At 41.2% G+C, this 23,236-nt stretch overlaps 1 protein-coding gene across 1 annotated transcript in view; it reads left to right on the plus strand.

Annotated features, from left to right (window-relative positions):
• Positions 1–23,236, plus strand: part of LOC308289817 (protein Aster-B-like) — a gene marked incomplete at its 5' end in the record, with an annotated part of 158,278 nt that overhangs the window by 101,016 nt on the left and 34,026 nt on the right. Inside the window, 3 exons of the mRNA XM_080731582.1 lie at positions 13,738–13,942; positions 17,376–17,396; positions 21,213–21,236. Of these exons, the coding sequence (XP_080587708.1) occupies positions 13,738–13,942; positions 17,376–17,396; positions 21,213–21,236 (250 nt within the window). The remainder of the gene's footprint in view (positions 1–13,737; positions 13,943–17,375; positions 17,397–21,212; positions 21,237–23,236) is intronic.

Genomic DNA, 23,236 nt, shown 5'->3' on the forward strand with positions numbered 1-23,236 from the left:
AGCGCTGCAAGCAGCATAGACATATTAGACATAGACATAGTGATGATGGTTGGGGTGTTTTGCAGTGGTGGGAACGTGCTGCTCAAAGGGAGGGATGAGATGGGTGGCTCCAGGGGTGTCAGTCACAAGGGGGCAAAAAGTGGGACTGAGTTACCAGGGCCCAAGGTGGAGGGCCCTTAATTATTTTATACTTTAGCTATTGAAAAATAGCACTGCGAGCTTGTAGATCATGAAAGTCATGAAAAAGTGTGCAAATCTTTGAATACATGTATTTTTTTTAAATGTTTTGCTTCTGGGGGGTCCCTGGAACTAAATATTTTGAGATGGGGGTCCTTGGCCAATTACATATAATTGTAAACATAAAAACATAGGTTTCAAAAGTTCAAAAATAGCAGATCTACCGGTACAAGCTCGCAGAGTGGCACTCGGTGCCTCGCTGTGAGCTTGTATATCTGCTATTTTTCAATAGTTAAAGCACAAAATAATGCGTTCCCAGTCTAAATGGGTTAAACCCCCTCCCCCTATGAAGAACATTCATCGGGGGCCCACAGTGAACCAGGGCCCAGAATTTGTTGCAACACCCCTGGGTGGCTCATGTAGTTCCTGGCCTCAGCGCCGAAGAGAATGACTTAAATGAAAAGAGAAGGCAGCTATGAGAAGAAGACAAAGGACCACACACGCCCCAAAATATAAACTCCGCACACCAGTATTATGCTCACCGCTGTGGAAGTTATTCTGTTACGTTTGGAGCCGGGAGGTTCTTCCTCAGACCTTACTGAAAGTTAGCTAATCATAATTCTGTTTCTTAACCAGTGGAGCAAAACCCCAAAGTGGATTGTGACATGTTCAGACAAGTTGATGACAAAGACCAATGTCGTGGAATTCTGGATCAATCATTAAGGCTAGGGCTCCACCAAAATGACGGCGTCGTGCCGGTGTCGGACGGCGTCAAAAAATGAACCGGGGCGAATTTGAGCGTCCGACGTTGACGCTGCAGTCGGCAGTGGAGCACCCTTCATTGATTAAAACAGGAGCGTTCCCAGCGTTGGCGTTGACGCGACGCTCGACGCACCCGGAGGAGCCGGGGGGTAATCGATGAGGCAATTAGGAGACCAGACAATATTCTAGGTGGTGATGGTTATGCTTTATGTACACTAGAAGCTGGGCCGCCCTTCGGGCGGCCCAGCGTCTAGTCGGCGACCTGGCCAACTCGGAACAATGTAAATAGGGAATGAATGCCCCGCCCTTTAATGCAAACCCCATTATACCTGTTTTCATAGGATCCGTTTTGACCATTTGTCTGCCTGTGTCCATTTATGCCCATATATGGAGATATCTGTATCTGTCTGTCTGTCTGTCGGCGTCCATTTTATGTCCATATGTGGAGATCACTGCAGTTATAGTTCTGGGTCCATTTTATGCCCATATATGGAGATATCTGTCTATCTGCGTCCATTTTATGCCCATATATGGAGTATCTGTCTGTGCCTCCAACTGTGTTGCAGACACAGTGCCGGTTCCCCCTTTAATGCAAACCTCATTATACCTGTTGTCATAGGACCCGTTTTGAACATCTGTTTGCCTGTGTCCATTTATGCCCATATATGGAGATATCTGTATCTGTCTGTCTGCGTCCGATCCGATCCATTGCCGATTGATCGGTAACATCTCTAATATATACACACTCACAGAGATTTTTTGTTGACTCATGTGGCGTACGTGATGTCAGAGCCTTTTATGAAGTGATGTCACAATGAGTCAGAGCTTTCGCCGATTTCCTCCGGAACAGCCTGATGTCAACAATCAACCCCGCATAAGGAGATTCCGAACGTTTCGCGCCGGTTCGGGAAAACCGCGCGTCGGGTCGGGTCGAGACCCGGCACTGCACTCCGTGCCGCGGCGGGGAACGCGCGTGCCGAATCTGAAGCCGGTGGGACGAACGGTTCTCGAGATACGCGGATTACAGACACACAGACAGACAGACAGACACACACGCAGAGACTTCTCGCATTTATAGATAGATGATATCATGGGGAGAAGTACAATCACACTATATCAGTGGTATAGTAGTTCTGCCCATGATGTCATGTACATAAAGCATATAACCATCGCCACGTAGAATATTGTCTGGTCTCCTAATTGCCTCATCGATTACTGATATATCCAGAATTCCACGATAATCAACATTAAATGGTAAATGTTGTTCTTGTTGCACAACATTTTCTCATGACACTGGTGGTCAGAAATCCCAATAGACCCAGATAGATTCTATTAAGATGAGTAGAAAAATAAATATATCTCATCCTGGCTGAGACATTTCCAGAGATGTAAGATATCTCTGTCTCACCCTTTATCTCAACGTTGTGATGTCACCGAAACGGGCCTGGAAAAACACAAAAAAGATCACAGCCTGCTTGCAATAAAAGAGCTGTAATATTTTCAGGTAGTTTTTGTTAATTTTGCTGATTCAAGCCAAATAGCCAAAATGCTGTCTGCATCAAAAGTAATGCTAAAGATATGCTAAACTTTAAACGTGTTCAACCTGGCATCCCTATTTGGGCATGTAATCAAAACAAATTATGACGGTTTAGAATTAGAACATGCAACACATGTAGAACAACAATGGCAATGGTCATTTGCATGGGACAGGCTCAGATACTTTTATTTCCACTCTTGTCACTTAATATTTGGTGCTTTTCTATTTATTCTGTGTCTTCGGTGTGAATGGATTCAAGTTCTCAGTCACCACGACTGATTTCAGTCATTTGGATTTCATATGAAGCCAGCCACCAGTCTTCTAATGGAAGCATGTTGTGCAGCGAAAATAGCCTTTTCTACCACTTTTTGTGGTCACATGTTCAGATACTGGATTCTGATTGGCTTAAAACAGTGGTAAATCAGTCAACAACCTTGAGTTGGCTCATGGACCCCGCCCACTGTTGTGTTTCTGAAACAATTAATGATTGTAACTAAATAACCTTGCAAGTTACAACTGTGTTTTCTTTCATTTATATGGTAGAAGTGGTAGAAAAGCAATTTACCATTCGCCTCGTGCCACTGAAACAGTGGTAAATCAGCCAACAACCCACTCCCTCTCATGGTAAATGGCTTACTTCTACAAGCTCTCAGTGCGTGAGAGCTTTTAGAATAGGTTATTTTCGCTTATTATTTGAATATTTGATCATTTGAATTGGTCAATCTAGCAATACTTTCAGAAGCATCTTCCATAAAATGGTCTGGGATATTTTATAAAAGCAAAGGTTAAACCCTCAATCTGTGGTTTCTTCACCTGGTTGGCAGCAGGAAAAACAGTGTTACTGTGCCTCTCCAGGCACGTGCTCACATACAGTAGACCTCAAAGCTGTCCTTTTAACAGTCTGTAAAAATTGTCCTCTCCGGACCATGAATGCAATTTTCACGATGGTGAAAGAAATGCAAATGCCCTCTTTCCATGCCATACCTGAAGGCAGCATTGAAGAGAATTGCCTTGTCCAAACTCTCCTGAACTTGAATGCAGCATCTTATGTTGAAAGAATTAGCCATCTCTGTGTAGAAATCCATCCTGTACGCGACATCTCCAGTATTGCCTTTTTTATGCTTAGTTTAGTGTGGTATCAAGTATGAAAATAACCGACCTCCAAGCTCACAACGCGTCGCAACCAAAAGGCCCTTTTATAAATGTCAGCACCTGCCTCTCTGCATGTCCCTGCTCCTCTCACATTCGTGAGATTGTATTTTTGCTTTATTGCATGCAGTGTGTATGTATGAGTAAACAGGGATGTGAATGCTATTTGAGTCTGGGTTTGTGTGTGTGTGTGTGTGTGTGTGTGTGTGTGTGTGTGTGTGTGTGTGTGTGTGTGTGTGTGTGTGTGTGTGTGTGTGTGTGTGTGTGTGTGTGTGTGTGTGTGTGTGTGTGTGTGTGTGTGTGTGTGTGTGTGTGTGTCTGTGTGTGTCTGTGTCTGTGTCTGTGTCTGTGTCTATGGATCTGTGTGCACGTGTATCCCAGTCTCCTGGCCCAGACAGCGATTACTATGCAGGGTGAATAGTGAAGTACTCTGCTCTGCTGCCTTCCCCCAGCTTAGGGCCCACGTGTATTTACTCACTGCCATCTCACACCATCCTGTTTGGATGGCACCTCTTGCATTGTTAACTACTTAAAGGTTGTGTTTGTAAGATGTACTGTAGTTTTTTGGTTAAATGGGTTCAATAGCTCTACTGTATATTCCAATCATTGATGTAGAGTGCTTGTTCCGTAACAGTGGTTGTCCTGTTTCTCCAACTCTTTATTAAACAGAAAATACATTTTCAGGTCAGGATGCCAATTTTATCGAATCAGGAGAGAGAACCCCACAAAGCTCATCCATCAGCTTAAATTCTGACATAAAGTACAGAATATGTGAAGACATACGGTCTGAAAATACAGGCACATGCATTCTGAATGGGAGTATATTAATGCATCTTTACACTCTTTGGATTTTATCTGCCATAAATAACAAATCATGGATGAAGATTTGGTGTTTGTATCTGTACAACGCATACATTTATGCATCACACCAGTGGGGTGTGGTGGGGGAGGGTTCCAAAGGACAAGTGGTTAATATATCAGCACTATCATTGTATACATTCAAATGTTGTACATCTGCTATTATATTTAACGTTTCTGAAAAGAATATTGAAAATGTTTGGGAAATTTGGAATAACTTCGAATTTAGTTCAACACAAATCCCCCCAACCCCCCCTCCCATGTGGTGAGTTGAGCAGATACACTGTCAGTTGGACAGAAGCCGTCAGCGCTAAGCTTTCATGATTCAGCTGTATCTTTATAAGCTGTGTTGAGGGCACTGTTTGTCACACTAGAGTGGTGTAATTGATGGTCATCGAGGACAGACAGCCATTGGCTGCGTGTGACGTAATGGGCCTGGCGGGCACACTGTCACCTAGATCAATTTACACGGGCCTTTGTTGGCTGTGGGGAGCAGGCTTCTTCCCAAGCTTGACTTGGGCGCGTGCGTGTGTGCGTGCGTGCGTGGGTGAGTGAGTGATAAAAAAGCATGTGCAAGTTTGAGAGGGGCTCCAGGGGTGTGCATGATTGTATGCCAATTTGGTGTGTGTATTTGTAGCCGTCCTGCTGTCTTTACTGAGAACCAAATACTGAAAAGTAGGACATTTTGCCCGTCCTGGCTTTAGAAGAGAGTGTTAGGACTTGGGTGTAGGGTTAGAGTTAGAATTAAAAGTTAGGGTTCGGTTAGGTCAGTGGTTCTCAACCTTTTTTCTCAACAGTTCTTGTCATTTTAGATGTATTAAAAGGTCTTTAAATTGTCATTTTAGAAATGTTCAGATACCCTCTATACACGTAAACTTTATGTTGGTTTGTTTACTGTTGAGTGGGAAAACTATGTTGCACATTAAGTTAATCATCTGGGGACCCCCCCAAATAATTTGGGGTCCCCCCTGGGAATGCCTATTGAGTGGCAAAAAACAGAGTCAATATGAGTGGCATATGATGCATACCATCTATAGTGTGTGTGTGTGTGTGTGTGTGTGTGTGTGTGTGTGTGTGTGTGTGTGTGTGTGTGTGTGTGTGTGTGTGTGTGTGTGTGTGTGTGTGTGTGTGTGTGTGTGTGTGTGTGTGTGTGTGTGTCTGTGTGTGTGTGTGTGTGTGTGTGTGTGTGTGCGTGCGTGCTGTGATTGAAAGTCCATTTTTGTGAGTGTGCATGTGTCAGTGTGACTGTGAAAGCAGAGTGGTGCTGGAACACACAGGCTACCATGGAAGGACAGGACATGGACTGCCTGTCTCTGAGAAACAACATTTCCCACTTAGCTGGAGTGCTTTAACCACTTAAACGCAGTGGGCGGCAGTGGTTTAGGGGTAGGGGTAGAGCAACCGTCATTAGAACACAGAGGGTTCCCGAAGGGTTCCCAGTTCAATCCCGGGCTCCCCCAGAGTTAGTGTCGAAGAGTCCTTGAGCAAGAGTCTGAACCCCTATTTGCTCCCACTGAGCAGGTTGGTACCTTACATGGTTTCCTCTGCCATTTGTGTGTGAATGGGTGAGTGTGATGCACAATCTCTGTAAAACGCCTTTGATAAAGGCGCGATATAAATGCACCATTTACCACCATAGCTATTCTAGGCTTGTCATAATAGGAGAACATTTGGTGAATATAGGCAAACGTTCCCCTGAAAATAGCCGATCTACAAGCTCCAGTAAATCTACAAGGTACAAGCTCACAATGTGTCGCACTGTGGCCAAGAACACCCCTAGGGGACCCCGGTCAACTGAGTATTATAATAGAGAATAATAATGAATGTATGATATGATACATTCATATTATACATTCATTTTGAGGTGCACTTGTGTTTTGAACAACTACATGTTTTAAAGTCCTCTGAGCATCAGTGAAGTATGCAGCAAGAGCCGTTGGCCGCCGCGTCCGCGTCCATGGACGCGGCCGTGGACGCGTCCATGGACGCGGACGCGAAAAAAACGTCCGTGGACGCGAGGCCGCGTCCACGGACGCAAACGGCCGGCCGTCCCGGCCGTGGACGCGGCCGTGGACGAGGCCGTGGACGCAGACGGCCGGGGACGCGGCCGTGGACGAGGCCGCGGACGTGGACGCAAACGGCCGGCCGTGGACGAGTCCATGGACGAGGCCGCGAAAAAAAGGCAGCGAAAAAAAAAAAAAAAAGTGTCTATTGTATGTATTTTTTGATGGAGAATTCAAATATTAATATTCTTTTTTGCATAGGACAACTCTAACCTGCATCAATTGGTATTTTATAATTGCCAATTGTACCCTATCCATCTGAAAAACAAATTGGATGTCTATTGTATGTATTTTTTGATGGAGAATTCAAATATTACCTTCTTTTTGGGATAGGACAACTCTAACCTGCATCAATTGGTATTTTATAATTGCCAATTGTACCCTATCCATCTCAAAAACAAATTGGATGTCTATTGTATGTATTTTTTGATGGGGAATTCAAATGTTACCTTCTTTTTTAGATAGGACAACTCTAACCTGCATCAATTGGTGCATCAACCTACTATCTATCTATCTATCTATCTATCTATCTATCTATCTATCTATCTATCTATCTATCTATCCATCTATCCATCTATCTATCCATCTATTTATTTATACTTCACCTTTAGTCCAGAAGAGAGTTCAGCATCAGGAACTTGCACACATGTAACTGTGTCATGACTGTGTCATGGAGCTAAAACAGGGCTATGTTAAATACTCAAAATGACTCTGATGGACCAATCAGGGTGGTGGGGGGGGGAGGGATCAACAATAGACAGAAACTGGATAATGCTTTGTTAACTGTCCCACCTAAGTCCCTGCTAGTCTGAACAAACATCACCTTCCCTCTCATAACACTACTACTACTACATTTATATAAAGCTGCTCTTGCATTTGAATTCAAGTCTGACACAAGTTAAGGTTAACTTAGGTAGTATTTCATTTTGCTGGCTTTTAGGGTCTGTGTGTGTGAGTGTGTAGGCTCACAAATTATTATAATTGTCATTAAGTGACTCTATCTATCTATCTATCTATCTATCTATCTATCTATCTATCTATCTATCTATCCATCTATCCATCTATCTATCTATCCGTCTATCCATCTATTTATTTATACTTACTGTTTACATTTTCTATAAATATTTATTTCTATATAAAACTCAGTTGTGTGGAGTTATTGTGTGCCTTTTCTTGTAGCTAAAGAGTCCATTTGTTCACTAGACATTAAGTCAAGGTTACTATTTTGAGTTGAAGCTAAGTGTTTTATTGCTTTGTGGTTTAACATGATTTAAAAGGCAAATTCATTGTTTTGGTTACTTTAGAAGACTGCTTTTGCATTCATGAGTTAAAAAGAGAGCCAAGCTAATTCAAAGAGTTAAGTTAAAGGAACACAAAACATGACCTAACTCGCTGCCATTGGACAGACAGTTACAACATAGGCCTACTCTTATCTTTCACAGAACAGACAATTATCATTTGTTTTATCTATTTGAGACTATGTAGCTGCTCTATGGGAAATAGAGCATTATATCAGCCTATTCAATTGATAATGACCAATGGGTGCCAGTTTCTAAGTAGTTAACCATATTAACATAACAATATATGTGGCCTAGACATGGATATTGCCCAATCAACTCGTAATCTACAGAAATGTCCACCACATCACACAGTATAAAACTTAGTAGGCTCAGTGGATTCACCTATGTTAAATCATGTCAGGTTAGTTTGGTTCAAGGTTCAAGTATAATAATTTATGAGACAAAAATGTAAACAGCACAAATGTACAATCACATCTCGGCTAGAATGATAACATAAAGTCCTGACTACTCCTTGTTATTGTGGTCCTAAATACTACAATGATTAGTTTGGATGCATTGCAATGCATGTCCAATTAAAAATAAATACATTACATACATACAGAAATCTGCCTTCTCCTGTATTGTATTAGTGACATTCATTATAAATAGTAAAATAACAGGACAGAGCAAAAAAGGCCTCTGTTGTGTCTTTATCTGATCACATGCAATCAGACACTCACACTGCACAGCAATATATAAACTTTATTACAGGCTCAAGGCCCACAGGGTAAGAAGACAATACATTACAAAGATAATAATTTAAAAAAACAACAACAGAGAGTACATTCACAAAGCCCCACCGGAGCTAAAGAGGCACTCATGCCAGTGTCCTCTAACGGTAGACGTGTACCTGACAGAGCTTTCCCCACATTGGTTACAGATATAAGGTTTCTCCGGTGTGAATTTGTTGGTGTATTTTGATATGTCCCAGTCTAGGAAAGCTCTTTCCACACTGGTCACAGCAATAAGGTTTCTTTCCAGTGTGATTTTTCTGGTGTGCTTTGAGATGATGCATATCACTGAACCTTTTCTCACACTGGACACAGCAGTATATGGCTTCTCACCAGTGTGGATTTTCAGGTGTCTTTTCAGAGCCGTCTTCAGAGTGAACCTTTTCCCACATTGGTGACAGCAGTAAGGTCTCTCTCAAGTGTGAATCTTCTTGTGTTGTACGAGGCTAGATTTTACAGTGAAACGTTTGCCACAGTGTTCACAGCAGTAAGGCTTTTCTTCGGTGTGAAATCTCTGGTGTACTTTCAGAGCAGCCATTAAACTGAACTTTTCCCCACATTGGACACAGCTGTATGGTTTCTCTCCTGTGTGAATTCGTTCATGTATTTTGAGATAAGACAATCGAGTAAAGCTTTTCCCACACTGGTCACAGCAATAGGGCTTCTCTCTAGTGTGAATTCTCTGGTGTTCTTTTAAAATCCCCTTTTGAACAAATCTTTTCCCACACTGGTCACAACAATAAGGTTTCTCTCCAGTATGTGAACGCTTATGATCTTTTAATTGTCCAGACCGAGCAAAATACTTCCCACATTGTTCACAGCTGAATGGCTTCACTCCGGTATGAATTCTCTGGTCTACTTTGAGATAATAAATTGAGCTGAAGGCTTTTTCCACATTGGTCACAACAGCACTGTCTTGGTTTAACTGAGGACAGCACAGGACAGGGAGAGAAAACACACACCTGATAAGAGCCAGATTCACACATTGATCAGCATTTAAGTAACATCATCATTATTATTGTTGAGTCTGAAAAGAACAATACAATGTGATAGATCTTTACACATCTGACCCATAACATTATTAGCAATTCACATGGTTACAATAATAGGTGAGTCTTCTAGCTTTTTAAAAATGTAATATTTCATTAATTCTTTCTCTTACTAAGTGTAACATCCCACTTCTTAATTGTATATTATTTGGAAAGGGTTAGCAAAATGTTTGCCATAAATTCAATGCTGAGTTGCATTTGTTTTCCTACATTTTCCCCTTCAATGTATTATTACAATGTATTTACTATTTCTTACTTAGGTCTACTTAACTTTGTATTTTTACATTATTATATTGATCAACATTAACACATAGTGTGTGTTAGGTTAGGTTAGTTGCAGAGTGTCCACAACTGTCCAGAATACACTGTACATAATAGACTCCAGACTTCAAGTGAAGATGAAATCTCTAGACGGCACCAGCGGCAATTCTGATGAACGGGTGGAACCCAAAGACCATCAAGATCTCTGTAAGTCACAGACTGAGTAAGTCTCCAGATAAACTCACACACATCAAAGTGTTTAAACATTACTTTTATCATTCATGACATAATATCATGTTACTGTTACCTACATGCCTTTATATGGGGAGAACCAAGCAACTTTGACCCAGTTATGATTTTGCTTTTAATAGAAAGGAATCCCTTACATTGTTGTATGTTAAATTACTTTCTGATCTGTTTGTGTTCATTATAACAGCCACAGGAAAGATACATTGTTTCAGATTGTTCCAGAGACTGATGACAGACCCTGGATGTAGCTCTGTCAGGTACACGTCTACCATTAGTGGACACTGGCATGAGTGGCATGAGTGCCTCTTTAGCTCCGGTGGGGCTTTGTGAATGTACTCTCTGTTGTTGTTTTGTTAAATTATTATCTTTGTAATGTATTGTCTTCTTACCCTGTGGGCCTTGAGCCTGTAATAAAGTTTATATATTGCTGTGCAGTGTGAGTGTCTGATTGCATGTGATCAGATAAAGACACAACAGAGGCCTTTTTTGCTCTGTCCTGTTATTTTACTATTTATAATGAATGTCACTAATACAATACAGGAGAAGGCAGATTTCTGTATGTATGTAATGTATTTATTTTTAATTGGACATGATAGAAGCAATGCATCCAAACTAATCATTGTAGTATTTAGGACCACAATAACAAGGAGTAGTCAGGACTTTATGTTATCATTCTAGCCGAGATGTGATTGTACATTTGTGCTGTTTACATTTTTGTCTCATAAATTATTATACTTGAACCTTGAACCAAACTAACCTGACATGATTTAACATAGGTGAATCCACTGAGCCTACTAAGTTTTATACTGTGTGATGTGGTGGACATTTCTGTAGATTACGAGTTGATTGGGCAATATCCATGTCTAGGCCACATATATTGTTATGTTAATATGGTTAACTACTTAGAAACTGGCACCCATTGGTCATTATCAATTGAATAGGCTGATATAATGCTCTATTTCCCATAGAGCAGCTACATAGTCTCAAATAGATAAAACAAATGATAATTGTCTGTTCTGTGAAAGATAAGAGTAGGCCTATGTTGTAACTGTCTGTCCAATGGCAGCGAGTTAGGTCATGTTTTGTGTTCCTTTAACTTAACTCTTTAAATTAGCTTGGCTCTCTTTTTAACTCATGAATGCAAAAGCAGTCTTCTAAAGTAACCATAACAATGAATTTGCCTTTTAAATCATGTTAAACCACAAAGCAATAAAACACTTAGCTTCAACTCAAAATAGTAACCTTGACTTAATGTCTAGTGAACAAATGGACTCTTTAGCTACAAGAAAAGGCACACAATAACTCCACACAACTGAGTTTTATATAGAAATAAATATTTATAGAAAATGTAAACAGTAAGTATAAATAAATAGATGGATAGATGGATAGATGGATAGATAGATAGATAGATAGATAGATAGATAGAGTCACTTAATGACAATTATAATAATTTGTGAGCCTACACACTCACACACAGACCCTAAAAGCCAGCAAAATGAAATACTACCTAAGTTAACCTTAACTTGTGTCAGACTTGAATTCAAATGCAAGAGCAGCTTTATATAAATGTAGTAGTAGTAGTGTTATGAGAGGGAAGGTGATGTTTGTTCAGACTAGCAGGGACTTAGGTGGGACAGTTAACAAAGCATTATCCAGTTTCTGTCTATTGTTGATCCCTCCCCCCACCACCACCCTGATTGGTCCATCAGAGTCATTTTGAGTATTTAACATAGCCCTGTTTTAGCTCCATGACACAGTCATGACACAGTTCCATGTGTGCAAGTTCCTGATGCTGAACTCTCTTCTGGACTAAAGGTGAAGTATAAATAAATAGATGGATAGATAGATGGATAGATGGATAGATAGATAGATAGATAGATAGATAGATAGATAGATAGATAGATAGATAGATAGATAGATAGTAGGTTGATGCACCAATTGATGCAGGTTAGAGTTGTCCTATCTAGAAAAGAAGGTAACGTTTGAATTCCCCATCAAAAAATACATACAATAGACATCCAATTTGTTTTTGAGATGGATAGGGTACAATTGGCAATTATAAAATACCAATTGATGCAGGTTAGAGTTGTCCTATTCCAAAAAGAAGGTAATATTTGAATTCTCCATCAAAAAATACATACAATAGACATCCAATTTGTTTTTGAGATGGATAGGGTACAATTGGCAATTATAAAATACCAATTGATGCAGGTTAGAGTTGTCCTATTCCAAAAAGAAGGTAATATTTGAATTCTCCATCAAAAAATACATACAATAGACATCCAATTTGTTTTTCAGATGGATAGGGTACAATTGGCAATTATAAAATACCAATTGATGCAGTTTAGAGTTGTCCTATGCAAAAAAGAAGGTCATATTTGAATTCTCCATCAAAAAATACATACAATAGACACCTTTTTTTTCTTTTTTCGCTGCCTTTTTTTCGCGGCCTCGTCCATGGACTCGTCCACGGCCGGCCGTTTGCGTCCACGTCCGCGGCCTCGTCCACGGCCGCGTCCCCGGCCGTCTGCGTCCACGGCCGCGTCCACGGCCGCGTCCACGGCCGGGACGGCCGGCCGTTTGCGTCCGTGGACGCGGCCTCGCGTCCACGGACGTTTTTTTCGCGTCCGCGTCCATGGACGCGTCCACGGCCGCGTCCATGGACGTGGACGCGGCGGCCAGCGGCTGTCTCTCGAAGTATGTCTAGAGCAGGGGTCAGCAACCTTTTTGAAATGAAGTGCCATGTTTTTGTTTTCTAGATAGTCAGTGTGCCATGTCAACATTCATTTTAATGACAGCACATCAAAATTCGGACATGTTTTGATTGTCAGGACATTGTTATAGCGATCATTAGACTCCCACCTATCTCGCCTAATCCCTCCCCAGTCAAAGTTCAGAATTTTAATGAATGTAGAAGTATGTGCACTATGCCATTTGCTGCAAATTGGGTGACTTAATGTAATTGACACGTTTAAAACAATATTTGATTTTAACATTTAAATGTTAAAATCAGATCACTGGCACACTTCTGCCAGTGTGCCAGTGATCACCCTCCCCTGTGCCAATGTTGGCACCCGTGACTATGGTCTAGAACATGTATGTTTGAATGTATTTTTTTTCTTTTTTAACAAACACTTCAACTCAAATACAAATTTGACACAGCATCTTTCACGTGTAGTTGAATAATATTTAACCAGGAGTAGCTGTACTCCTGTACTCAAGTACTGGGGTTGAGTACTTTGTCCACCACTGGTCTTAACTTAGCTCATGCTGCTATTAGCCAGGTCAGCATGCAGTTCTCCAATCCTGTTAAGTCTGCTCTGTGATGTCACATTGTTTACAGCACCTTGGGGGTGGAGCCATTAGGTCATTAGGTCACTCAATCTACATACAGGCTAGCATACAGGCTATATTGTACATGAATCATTGCTAATTAATAATCATAGTAGTAGTATAATAGTAGAATGTATCTTGTCTTGTAAGAAAGTAAAGTACACTGAATTAATCTTGCTCCCCCCCCCCCCTCTCTCTCTCTCTCCCTCTCTCTCTCTCTGTCTCCAGCACTGCCAGTAACTCGAACAGGAGCACGCCCGCTTGCTCGCCAGTCCTGCGCAAACGCTCGCCCACGCCCCTGTGCCAGGAGGGTGAGAACATGGTGGAGAAGGGTTCGGACCACTCCTCTGACAAGTCCCCCTCCACCCCTGAGCAGGTCGTCCACAGAAACTACTCGCTGCAGTCGGTGCGCACCGGAGGAAAGAACTCCAAGGTGAGCAGGAGGCACGGGCTGCTCCACCCGTTGACCCCTTATTGTTGAGTGACAGTGTGTGTTGTTACGTTCTTCACGTCGTCGGTGTCGGGCAGAAACCTCCTATCTCCATTTTCTTAACTGTTTGTGTTTTTTGGTAAATGTATGACCTGTCCTACTGCAGTTGTTCTCAACCTGTGGGTCGGGGACCCCAAATGATTTTGAGGGGTCCCCAGATGATTACCTTAATGTTTTCTCTCTGAACAGTAAACAAACTAACATAAAGTTTAAGTGTATAGAAGGTATCTGAACATTTCTAAAGTGATGATTTAAGTACTTTTAAATACCTCCTAAAATGACAAATGAAACATTGGCCAAATTGTCAAATATTAGAGGCAGAAATTGTGAAAATAGAACACAATAGAACTGTGTTATACAAAATGTAATGACTCAACTCTTACAAATCCAAGTGCTCGTCAGGGTGGTGGGGGTCCCAGTTCAACTATGATTATTTTGGGGGTCACAGCCTGAAAAGGTTGAGAACCACTGATCTACTGTACTTGATCATAGTACAGCGTCACACAAAAGTATCAAGCGTACCTTCGCTACTTTTGAATTTGAAAAAATCAGTTTTGGACATATGAGGTTTCCACCCGACAGAGACCATATGCAGTATCATTGATGCACCAGAACTTGAAAATGACGTTTTTTTGCTGTTGCCTTCTGAACAGAATTTCCAGCATTTTTGGTTGTGTTTTCCGGCTCATAATCAAAGTTCCTGTACTGGTTAGGAATGGGATTAACCACACCTCGCGTTCCTGTTCTGGGGAGAACATTTGGCAAAGATAGCAGATCTACAAGAGCACAGCATTGTATTTTGAGTTTGTTGCCCATCTACTGTAGATCTGCTATTTTTTACAAAGTTTTTAATTTCAGTTCACTTGACGACTGTGGTGGTGTGGTATTCTGTAGTAGGCAGCAGCCTGTTATAAATCAAAGGGGTAGGTACATTTATTTTTTCATAGGATTATATGGTTTTATATGGTATATGGTACGGGTGACTGACAGGTTCATTACATGAGATTTTTTTAAATCGCTGCTTTCCGATATGAACAAAAAAGAATCGTATTAACCATTATGTTTGTAAATAAAATGTATGTTCTGAAGCATTATTTTCAATTACATTATCATTCCTAAGAAATATTCAGCAGATTTAGTTTTGGTTCCTTCCTTGAACCAGTTTCAGTCCCTGCTTTAGGCTAGAGTGCCCAAACCACAAGCACTTTGGACTCCCCTGGCCCATGATGTCAGGATTCCTTGTTCCCTGTTGTCTCATTCTGAAGGGGTCAAAAAAAGGCTATCATGTCTGGTTACATTTGGTAATGTGAAATAAGACTGCGTTATTTGTGTTTTAATCAGAGCACACACCTGACAAAAGACCATTGATACGCAATATGACTTTGTTACGGTCCTAAAGTACATTTTTGGTCAGGAGATGTAGCCTCATTCACTTTTTATTTTGCATTACAAGTGCTGTGTAAAGAAATTAACAACTCCACCAACACAGTCTCACACCCAATTCATCAAGCTTCAAAGACGTGATGCGAGTTACTTGGTAACGCATCTCGGACTCATTGAACTTCTCTTCATTCGTTGTCAAAGAAAAGAGAGACTTTTAGTGAGCCAAAGCCCAATCTCAAAATTAAACTTCAATCACACATAAAACATCTTTCGAGATAACCTATGAAGTGATAGGACTTGCTTATGTCAACTCGGTAGTTACAAAACACATGTCAAAGAACGTTCTAGTCAAACTCACACCTACACTTCTATATCTTCTATATCATTGCTGTCGGACAGAAAACTCTTATCTCCATATTCTTACGAGTTTTTATTTTTTGTAAATCAACACCCTACTTGATCATACAGCCTCACACAAAAGCATCAAAAGTAGCATATCCATAAATGACACGTTTTGAGTGTGTAGATCTGCTACTTTTGAATTTGAATCCTGAGAGGTTTTGGACACATGAGGTTTCCACCCAACAGAGATGATATAAGTAATATGCATCCACATATCTTCATGCCAACATAGTGTAAGAAAATATATTTGCAATAACATTGACATTTTGTTGACGGCTCGTGTACTGGAAACGGCAACAAGAGCAATACTAGGCTTAAATGCATTGAGTGTATTAATGTGTGTGGGCTGTGTAATCCAGAGCATTTTGATGGGACATGATTACATTGCACAACAAAGCTAACTGATAGAATAACACAATGCTTGTTGATGTACAGTAAGAATCTGACATGCTGTTTTCTACTTGTGTTACAGTAAGTCGTAGTGAATCAATAAGACAGCGATGAAATGGCATAATTATTGTTAACAGCTCTGTGCTTTTGTTTTTACCCCCCGTCCCCCATAACCACACAACCATCCCACTGTACTGTATTAGATGTGGTGATGGTATTACAGGCATACAATATAAACATTGTCCCCCTCCCCTTGCCAAATTATGATTAATTATTGTCATAGAATTGCTCGGCTCTTACTGTCCAATCTGGGTCTGCTAACAATAACCAAACATTTCTGTTTCACGCAGGCAAGTCATCAGTAAAGTCTTCACTGTGTGCTCATTATATGATATCATGCATGCTCCCCACCTTTCAGAAGTCATAAAAGGGATGTTTTGTATCTCCTTCCTCTTGTAATTGAAAGAAAATAAGCCCACTGCACTGTTGGCAATTTATTTATGACCGATATACATTATGAATATGTTGACCTGAAGTAAGGGAAAGCCATACTTGGTTCTGCCAGAACAAAGTGTCTATTTCTGTGGTACAATTACTTGGTAAAATCTTGCGTGTTTATTTAACTGTTGATAGTGTACAAATGGAACCAAATGAATCTGTAATAGGAGCACCTTCCCACTACTTTTCCCACTTGCACAGCCCCTGTATCAGTCATCTTATGGTGTAAAGATGCATCATCTTTCACAACTGAGGAGGCGGATTTAATAGACAAAATGTACCAATGTACAGACAAGAGCAGGTTGAGTATGGTATTGACTGTTACAAAAGTCCATGTTCTGCATTAAAGCCACAAAGCTATCAGGTTTGTTTGACCAGAGTCACGTCACTCCCCCTTTCATTAATCATGTTTACCTTTGCTCATGCTTGATGGAGTGAGTCGCTTTTGTCATAATTGTTATGTTTCTCTTTCTTCTCATGCCTCTTTGTTTTCTACCAAACAGAGTGCCTGTCCTCTCTAGTTTTCTGCTGCTATGTGCCACATGATAGTGTCTGTGATCTGATACTGACTGTTTTCAACCTTTCTTTTTGGCTCCTTCAGCGGCTGTTGATTCTTGCAGTTGTGCTCTTTTTTATTTTAGTTTGTTTTTATGTTCCTTTTTCTATCTGATTTTTCTTTGTTCTTCTCCCGATTGCATGCTAGTCTCACAAGCGACTTTCCAAAGTAAGCATCACTCTTTTCTGTTTCTTACAACCTCTGTCCTGCATCCTTCGTGAACCTATATACCTTGTCTCTTGAGTGACTCTGTGGCAATGCCCCCCTTGCACCCCAATCCCATGCACCCACCCATCCATCCATCCACCCATCCATCCTGGTCCAGAGCGTCAGCTGCACTGACGCTCTGACAGGCGGCTGGCTAAAAGACTAGACCAGGATTTCTCTACCACTACAAGGGCTCAATATCAGTCAAAATAAACTAAACTACTTCACTACTCACCTAACAAAAGGTAAACTACCTTTGGTTAGGTGAGTAGTGAAGTAGTTTAGTTTATTTTGACTGAAGTTGAGCCCTCGTAGGGGCTAAGAAATTATGGTCTAGTCTTTTAGCCAGCCGCCTGTCAGAGCTACATGCATCCATGCATCCATCCATGCCTGTTCCCTGCCCATCATCATTACATGCCCCATCTCTCCCCTGGGAGATGGTTCACATTTTGTAACAATCCTCCCCCCTTGCACACACCTGGCTCTTCCCTGCCCTTTTATTCCTCTCTCACCGCCCCCCTCTGTATCCCCCCCCCCCTCCCCCTGTTTCTCTCTCTAGACTGGGATCAATTCCATTTGCAGTGTTCTGATCCGGTCTAGAGTGGATATAACATTGTGTTATCAGGCGGGCAGAAACCATGGCGGAAAACAAACAAAAAAAACGTGCTCTTCTAAAATGACTACCCTCTACGAGATTAAATTGGTTTCATTAAGTACGTCTTGAAATGCTTTGTTTGGTACTTTCTAGATAGGCGTGGCCTTGACTGGATCACACTGGTCAGTTCGGAATAAAAAACAGGCTTCCATCTGTGTGGAAAGCCTGGTGACGCAAGGTTACTCTCTGTCTCTCTCTCTCTGTCTCTCTGTCCCTCTGTCTCTCTCTTGCTCTTTCTGTCTCTCTCTCTCCTTCAGAGGAATCTACAAAGAAAACAATTCCTAATGATGCTCTAGTGATTGGGTGCTCTGAATCCCCTTGTGACTTCCTTCGTTTCCCTTCGCTTTCTGCTTTGGCCTGCATTCTCCCTGTCCTCCATTTGCACCCCCACCCCCAACCCCATTGTTAAAGTTCTGTTAATTGCATTCTTATGCCTGTGATGTCCAAGTGCCGCCTGGCTGAAACCAAATGATTATTCTATCAGCCTCTCTGCGCTCTACTTCACAGTAAAATCCTCAGAGGGCTCTACCGGCTCTTATGCCTTACCTATAAGGCTTGTCCATACTGTCTCCGATCACCGAACCTTTCGTCGGAAAGGTCCGGTTCAACTACAAAATTACATCACTTGCATTTTCTGAAAAGTATTACCCCGAATTAGAGTTTGGAAAGCTGGATGTCGGAAAGTCGGAACTCTCAGTTGAAAGTTTGGTGGTCGGAGACAGTATGGACAGGCCTTTAAGTTAAGGCATAAGAGCTGGTACTTAATACAATCAAAATAGAGCCTCAGTGTTAATATAACTTCATTTCAAGTTTAACTCTCAGAACCAAAAGTTTAACTCTGTGGACACACAGGCATTTAACATTCTGATAGTCAAATTAGTAGTGAGTATTGTACTGTGCTGAGAGACATGCGCATGCTCGATCTCCACCTGTAGAGAGAAGCCAGAAAACCAGCCCTTCCATAATCATACTGCAGACTTCTGTCACATGCAAAGTCCAAAGCCCATACTGTTGCATAGCAAGTAGTTTGCTATTTTTGTCGACACTGACACTTATTTTTTCCACTCTTTTTTTTAAGTTACTTTTGTAATGTAAATTAATGACTCATACCGTGTGCACTGTATGCTAGATTCCACAGGTGTCAATTAGGCCTGTCACAATTATTACATAAACGCCTAATTACACATTTGATGTAATCACAATTTATTCATGTTGAAAATGTCCAAACATTTTCAAAAATAGTGGAAATGGCTTATTTGTAAGCTCACAACGCATTGCGATGCAACATGTTGTGAGCTTGTAGATCAGCTATTTCCATTGTATATTTATTTAAAAGTTTGAGAGCATAGGTTATTTAATCAGTCCTTTCTTTCTATATTTCACTCATTTGTCATAACTACCCACTGCAGTTTTGGTTTACGAATCCTAAAAGCCAACTTTAAAGAAATGTTCCAATGTTGAATGCCAAAAACATAATTAAAGTAAAATGTCTTTATCGTGACAACCCTAGTGCAGTGTTTCTCAAACCTTTTTCTGCATGGGCACACTTTTCATGTCCCAAGAATCCATGGGCACACAAACATAATACGGGGGTGTAAATATCGTCACTGTCGGGAAGAAACCTTGTATTTCCAAGTTTCAAATTTGTACGTTTCTTCGCAAAGTAAAGCCCTGCTTCATCATACAAGGCTGTCGCACAACAGTAGTGAAAACAGCAGATCTACAAGCACCCAACGCCTCGCACCGCGAGGCGTTGTGTGCTTGTAGATCGGCTGTTTTCACTAGTTTAAATCATTTTTAAAATGATAAATACAATACTGGCTTTCAAGCCGTTTCAAGGGGCACACTTGACACTTCTCAGGGACACACCAAAGGTCCCCAGGCACAGTGGTTGAGAAACACTGCCCTAGTGTCATGCACTGTTAGAAAAGACGCCATCATTTTGGTTTGCTGGGACAGAGGCACAAACAAAGAGATTGAAACTGAAAGGCAAACAGTATTGATGGCAGCCACAGGATGATCGGCCTCTCTTCAGACGCATTTATCCTTCTGAGGCATGGCCCATTTCACACACACACACACACACACACACACACACACACACACACACACACACGCACCAATTAATTATTACGTCACCCCTCCGTTCTGTGCCAGCGTGCCGGGCCCTACCCCCACCCACCCCAATCCCCACGTGAGTCCCTGTGGTCAGCAGAGCTCTCGTGATGGTTGTTACGTTTGAGGTCGTCCCGGCAACGTGAGTGTCATCGCTCCCTGTCCTAATGGAATCTAAATAATAAAGCACACGGAGGGAGAAGGCCAGGGGCACCCTGTTTCTTTGTAGAAAGGGCTGAATCATTGACCAGCCGATGTGGTGACAATGGTTCAGCATTCAAGGGGTGAGAGAAATACAACAGACTGCCAACTACCTGTAGTCCTTTGTTGCTGCTGACCCCCCCTACTAGTTGGTTCATTAGGGAGGCTGTAGCACGTATAAGCACGTGTTTCACCTCTGATACACACCCCCGGGAGGTTGTAACGCATACAGACGATGTATCCGATTCCTCCTCCCCACTAACCTGACCAACCTGTAGGAGACGCTTTCAGCAAATAAAAGTGTTAATCGGTTACTGCCATTTTCAAATGTTTTTCTTTTTCTTTCTCATTCTCTCCCTCTCTGTCTCTCTCTCTCTCAATTCAATTCAATTCAATTCAATTCAATTCAAACGTGCTTTATTGGCAGGAGAAAACATATGTTTACATACAGTACATTGCTAAAGCAAAAGTGGAACAAAACGATCCAAACAAAATAATGTATACAATTAAATGGGAAGAATTTAAAAGAAATAGTTGTGTTACATTGCAAACTGTCTTCCAAAAACCATACAAATTGTACATTTTCTGTCAGAAAAGGTTATACATCCAAGTAGTAACAGTTAGCTTGGGTTACATTTGACAACAAATGGCAACAATATTTATTTGTTTTGCATTCACTTCACTTTGTATAAAACCTTTGGGACAAATAGAAGCAATTCTCTCTCACACACTCACTCTCACTCTCTCTTCATATTGCTCACTTTCGTTAACTCTTCATTTCTTTCTTTTAATTTTCCTTTTTTCAGTATGACAGACTAAACCTCCTTAAAGTAAGCATTTCATTTTGTTTCCATTTGACCTATTGACCTGCCCTGATAATCCCTGGCTCTTTCCCATTAGCTGTGTTTAGCACACTGTGCTAGTTTCCACTCTCACATTGTCTCCCTTCTCTGTGTCGACATGACAGGAATAGGGTTTAATTGAAATCCTGAGACTCCTTACTTTGAAGGTCAAGATGTTTTTGGAAGATTAACCTGTCTATCCCTAATAAAACCCTGTCTAACGGCACTCAGTTTCCCGTAGTCCAGCCGTTTTTTACCAAATCATTTTTGCCCCCGTCTTAGGATAGTTACGGCCATTTTGGTGGAGAGGGACAATCCTTCAGTAGCACCGGCCCACAGAGCAGAGAGACATCACATTGATTGGCCCACTGGCTTGTCTATCATCTGAATACCAGCCTAGTAGCCCAATCACAGGCTACTGTGGCCCAGGAGTCCCACCCAAACATATAACATCTGATACAAGCCCACAATGCGCCGCTGCCTCGACACGTTGTGGTGGCTCGACACCGGTTGTGGTTGGCCGGTCTGGGCCAAGATGCCAGGGCCGAATTTATGTCCCAGTCCAGCCCTGCCAGTGAGGAGCCCCCATCGGGAGGATGTGTAGAGCCTTCATGCTACTCCTTCCGTGCAACACTACCTACTGAAAGGTGCCACCACAGCCCGTAATATGTGCCATAACAAATATCATCATCCCCGCCCGGCTTCCCTCCCCCCTAAAATGGGCCGATTGTTTTGCCAATTATTTGGGGGCCCACTTGAAATATCCTCATGAGCCTCGACCCACCATCCTCGTGAGAACCACTGCCGTAGTCCCAACTTGGCTCCATCCTCCTGTTAGCATTTGCTAGCAATGCCAGTGCCATTATACTCTCAAAAAATCAAAACATAGGAGACCTGATGCAGTCCTACTGTGCCTAGGGTGTGTGGTTTTCTTTATACTCCATGACAGTGTAGCTTGCTGAAAATAACAAAACTTTTTTGCTTGAAGATCAGTTTTTGTCTGCAAGAGACTCTGGCGTATGTATCAATTAGGCCTAAATTAACCTTCTTCTGTCTCCTTTGGGGTAGTTTGCTACCTGGCTAAATATTTGAGACAATTGCCTTAAATTATATTGCTGTATTACTTACTTATTCGTACTATTATCAATCATTGTTTTGTAGTACCGATTAAGAGTAAGGTTATCATGCCACATTTCTTTTACTCACTTTTCTTTATTCAAAACCTTACAAAAAAAGGGAGGAAAATATAGTTATTGACTTGTTTGTATGAATTGTAAGAATGCATTTATTATATATTTTTATTTTTCTGACTCAGCTACACTTTATATAAGATATACTTTGGGACTTTTTCCACATACTGTACAGTATGAACTACAAGTCTCTGTATTACAATGTACTTTATGATCTGCTTATTAGATGGGCTTGGTAGGAAGTTAGTTTATGTTTTTAGTTCGTTTATTTTTTTCTATTGCAAACTTCTAATAAATTCTTCAATATGTGACTGCTAAGATGTTAGGAAGATGTTTACCAAATCTTTGTCTTTCTTTGAGTGTATGCAAAACTGTCATATTGTCATACTATCCATGTATATTATCATGTAAGATAAATGCTGCCATCTGCTGTTGAAAAGATGTACCATCAGGATATCCTGTTTTGAAGTGTACATGCAAATTCAGAGTAAAGATTAAAAGTAAACTAAATCTGGTACAGTCGTAGACTTCACATCCATCACTTCACCCATCCTAAGTTATAGTGTATAGCAACGTTGGGGTTAAACTACTTTCAGATCAGTCAATTCAAGAAGTGGAAATCACTTAAGGATTTATTGGAGATTATATTTGCCATATCTGTTTCATATCCAATCGACCAAGAACATTTTTTATAACTGTGTTATTTTTGTATGAATTGTGTACAAAGTCCGTGGCTGCTGCCCACCCCAGACCCTGCTATCCAGTGGTCTGTTCATTTGAGAATGACCATGATAACCA

The sequence above is a fragment of the Nannobrachium achirus genome, assembly GCF_963921795.1.
Source record: "Nannobrachium achirus genome assembly, chromosome: 8".
NCBI classification, from domain to species: Eukaryota; Metazoa; Chordata; class Actinopteri; order Myctophiformes; family Myctophidae; genus Nannobrachium; species Nannobrachium achirus.